Raw genomic sequence first — 3,749 nt, forward strand, 5'->3', positions numbered from 1 at the left:
GGGCTGTAGCCGCTCGCGGGAGGGCGGGTCGGGAGACGCCGCGTTTCTTGGTGCTTTGGGTTCGTTTCCCGGCACGGAAACAAAGCGTTTGGAGGGAGTAGTGAGAGATCCTGGAGTCGTCTGTGCTGCCCAGCTGTTAGTCTGCAGAAGAAACTCTGTTTTGGGTGCGTTTGGCAATCTTGCATAAATTTACCCACAGAAAGAATTGCTTTGGGAAGTTGCCAGGTCATCCTTAAGGCTGCGAGGGTTGAATCATCGTTTCAGTAATCAGAATCTCTGCTGGTAACTTTGGGGAAATACCGTTTCCCTTGCAGCCAGAGGATTTGTCCCGTTCCAGCTAAAACTTCTGCTCGCAGAGAAGCTGCTGTTCACGAAGACGTTTGCCCTGGTGTGATGCCGTGACTGGTGTCACGCCTCCTCGGCCGCCTTGGGCTGCTGCGGGTAGCCCAGCCCCGCCTGGCGTTACGCGGTAACGCTGTGCGGACCTTCCCGGGGACGGAACATCCACAGCACGCCTGGGAGATGGAGGCTCTGGCTTCTCAGGAGGTGGCGTGCCCAGTTTCGTATGAGACTTCTGCTTTAGGAGCTCTGGTGCCAGCGCCCTCTCTCTGGTTGTGTCCCCGTGTTTGCACCTCGGGTGCGAGGGGGTCCGGCAGCGCCGCCGCGACGCTGCAGCTCCTGGTTTTGGTGGGCTAAGGACTCGGCGTGCCGATGATATAATGGCCTGTAGGTGGAGAGGCTTGTGGTGGTGATATTTATACCCATCGGTGTGTTTCTGCCGGGGTGGCTGGTTCTTGCTCACGGCAGCTCCCGAGCTGTTACAGCCCGTTGTGTTCTTTCCCCAGTGGGAAGAAATCAGTGGTGTGGATGAGAACTACAAGCCGATACGCACGTACCAGGTCTGCAACGTCATGGAGCCAAACCAGAACAACTGGCTGCAGACGGGCTGGATTGCCCGGCGCGACGGCCAGAGGATCTTCATCGAGCTGAAGTTCACCCTGCGGGACTGCAACAGCATCCCTGGCGTGACGGGCACCTGCAAGGAGACCTTCAATCTGTACTACGTCGAGTCTGATGCTGACCTGGGCCGCAGCGTCCGTGAGAGCAAACACACCAAGATCGACACCATCGCTGCCGATGAGAGCTTCACGCAGGGGGACCTGGGCGAGCGCAAGATGAAGCTGAACACCGAGCTGAGGGAGATTGGGCACCTGAGCAAGAGAGGCTTCCACCTGGGCTTCCAGGACGTGGGCGCCTGCGTGGCGCTGGTCTCCGTGCGGGTCTATTACAAGAAGTGCCTCGCCACCGTGCAGAACCTGGCCGTCTTTCCGGACACGGTGGCAGAGACGGCCTTCGCGACTTTGGTGGAGGTTAAGGGCACTTGCGTCGCTCACGCCGAGGTGGACGTGGATAATCCGCCCAGGATGCACTGCAGCGCCGAGGGCGAGTGGCTGGTCCCCATAGGGAAGTGCACCTGCGGCCCCGGCTTCGAGGAGAAGGACGGGGGATGCAGAGGTAAAAGTGGCCGCCGGTGTCCTCTGTTTTTGTCGGTGTCGCTGCCAGGTTGCTCCCGTCTGCCCGGTGTCCGGGCACAGCTCAGACAAATGAAACTGCCTTTTGTTGGCGACGCGATTCCGTTAGCTCCCCAGCTACAGCTGGATAACAGCTGGATAACAGCTCCAGCTACCCGCCAGGCCTTGAGCCACAGGGGTGGCCACCGGCTCAGCGGGGCGCGTTGCTGGTAGCTGCTTGGCAGCGCGACCTTGGCTGGCAGAAGTGCCCAGGCTGTGAATACCGTCAGGCATTTCCCACAGCTTTATCTGTAACTGTAAAACTACCCCAGAACATTAACGTCCCCATTGCCGTGCTTTAGACACAATTTAATAATTCAGCGACTTTACGGCTCGCAAGGTTACGTTTAATGACAGCTGTGAGAATGGGTATGACCTCTACCGTAACGGCACCCCACTCATGGACCTGGTGCCGTGACCGCTTTGATCTCGTGTCCAAAGGCAGGCGAGCGCCGGGCACGGGCCCAGCCCTGAGCGTGGGACCAGCCCCGAGCCGGGACGCCGCCTGCCGCGCTCCTCTCTCGGAGCGTCTGAGCTGAGAGGGGAGAGGTGCCAGGCTGATGCCTCCCCCGGGCACCTTCCCTCCCTAGTCCCGGCTCAGCGTGGGCTCAGCGGCCTCTGGGCCCGCAGGAGCCGGCGGTGGTCCCGGGCGAGCGGGGGCCGCTCTGTGCGTGTGTCTCCCCCCGGGAGCGGCTGTGCCTCTGGCCGCCAGCACCGGGGGCTTTTCTCCCCTGGGAGGTGTAATTAGCTATCGGCCATTAACTGGCAGCGTGAGCGGCTGCCCTGCGCGCGGGGCTGCTCTGGGGCGGAGGGGCAGTCAGGCCACCAGCTGGGACTGCGCGGGGAGACGTTCTCTTCAGTAAGATGTGCCCGAAAGGAGCCTCTGCTGCCCGTGCCTGGTGCCCAGGTGATACCTTGGGCCTCTCTCTTTTCGCTTGGTAAAAAAGAGATTGAGCGGAAGAGATGACCGCGTCCCGGAGAGGCGCAGCTCCCCGTGTTGGTGCGCTGGCAGAGCCAGCTTTTCCTGAGGAATCGGGTCTGTCCTTGAGGAGCCACTGGGGGCTGTTCCGATTGAAGTTGGGCCAACGTTGCCGCCTTCCCCCCGGAGGTGAGAAGCCTTCCTGGCGCTCCGGGTCGTGGCTCTTCGCTTGGTGCTCTCCTTAAGAAGACCTTATTAAAACTATCGAATTGAAATCTCACCGCTGTTCATTGCTTCAGTGCCTGCGTGGCAGCTTGCCACGCTCTCCCCATCTGTTTGGAGTGGGAATTTACATAGCGAGTCCCAGAAGGCTTTTGCTAATGTTTCAGATTTCTCTGTGTTGAGTTTAAATAATTCATATTCTCTAAGGAAAAATATTTGAAGTAATTTAATGGACATAATTAAGTTTTTCCCCCCTCTCATAGAAAGCAGGTCATTAGTCACTCTCTGTGGAGCAACGTCTGATGTCTGGTCAAATATCAGAAAATAGTTTTTAAGGTTGAGGTTTTGGTTTGTTTTAGAGCGCTGCATTAGCATAGCGCTAAGTGAATAACTTTAAAAGATTTCTGATGAAAGCATCCAGGGCTGCGGAAATTCTTCCAACAAGGACAGAAGCCCTTGAGCTGGAGGCAGGTAAATACGGTGGGGGTTTGGGGACGCTGAAGCAGCGGGTGATGGCCCGGCAAACCCGGCTGCCGCGCCTGGTCCCGTGCAGTGGCTTCGGAGGCTCGGCGGGTGAGTTTGCTGGATCCTCCTTGACAGTGAAACTTCTTGGCCGCAGCCTCTTGCAGCGCGTGGGGCCGTGAGGGGTCGGACCCCGCGTTTGTTCCAGATGCGGCCGCTTTAGGGAGCGGAGGCGGCCGGGGGGGCTGGTCCCGTCCCGGTGCCGGGGGCAGCTGCCGGTTCTCCAGGCTGTCTAGGTGCGGGTTTGCAGCTCCTCGTCCTCTCCCTTTCCCTTCCATCTTCTCCGAGGATTTTCTGGCTGTGCCTGCAGCGCGGGGCGTGCTGGCCTCTGCACTTGCCCAGCTGACTGCTGGGTGCTGCGGGTCGGGGACCCCGCAGGGCCGGGGTGGATCTCCGGTGATGCTCAGGGCCAAGCGCGTGGGGCAGCTTCTTGGGTCTAAATCTGGAGGAAATGGGGCGGCAGAAGCAAAGGAGAAGCGTCGCCAGGCCACCGCACGGCTGGGCACTGCCTGTCT

At 59.5% G+C, this 3,749-nt stretch overlaps 1 protein-coding gene across 1 annotated transcript in view; it reads left to right on the forward strand.

Annotated features, from left to right (window-relative positions):
- Positions 1-850: 850 nt before the first annotated feature.
- Positions 851-3,749, forward strand: part of EPHA10 (EPH receptor A10) — a 28,055-nt gene continuing 25,156 nt past the window's right edge. Inside the window, exon 1 of the mRNA XM_026863261.1 lies at positions 851-1,515. Within this exon, the coding sequence (XP_026719062.1) occupies positions 912-1,515 (604 nt within the window). The 5' untranslated portion in view covers positions 851-911. The remainder of the gene's footprint in view (positions 1,516-3,749) is intronic.

Source organism: Athene cunicularia, assembly GCF_003259725.1.
Source record: "Athene cunicularia isolate RWA chromosome 23 unlocalized genomic scaffold, athCun1 chr23_part1, whole genome shotgun sequence".
In the NCBI taxonomy this organism is placed as follows: domain Eukaryota; kingdom Metazoa; phylum Chordata; class Aves; order Strigiformes; family Strigidae; genus Athene; species Athene cunicularia.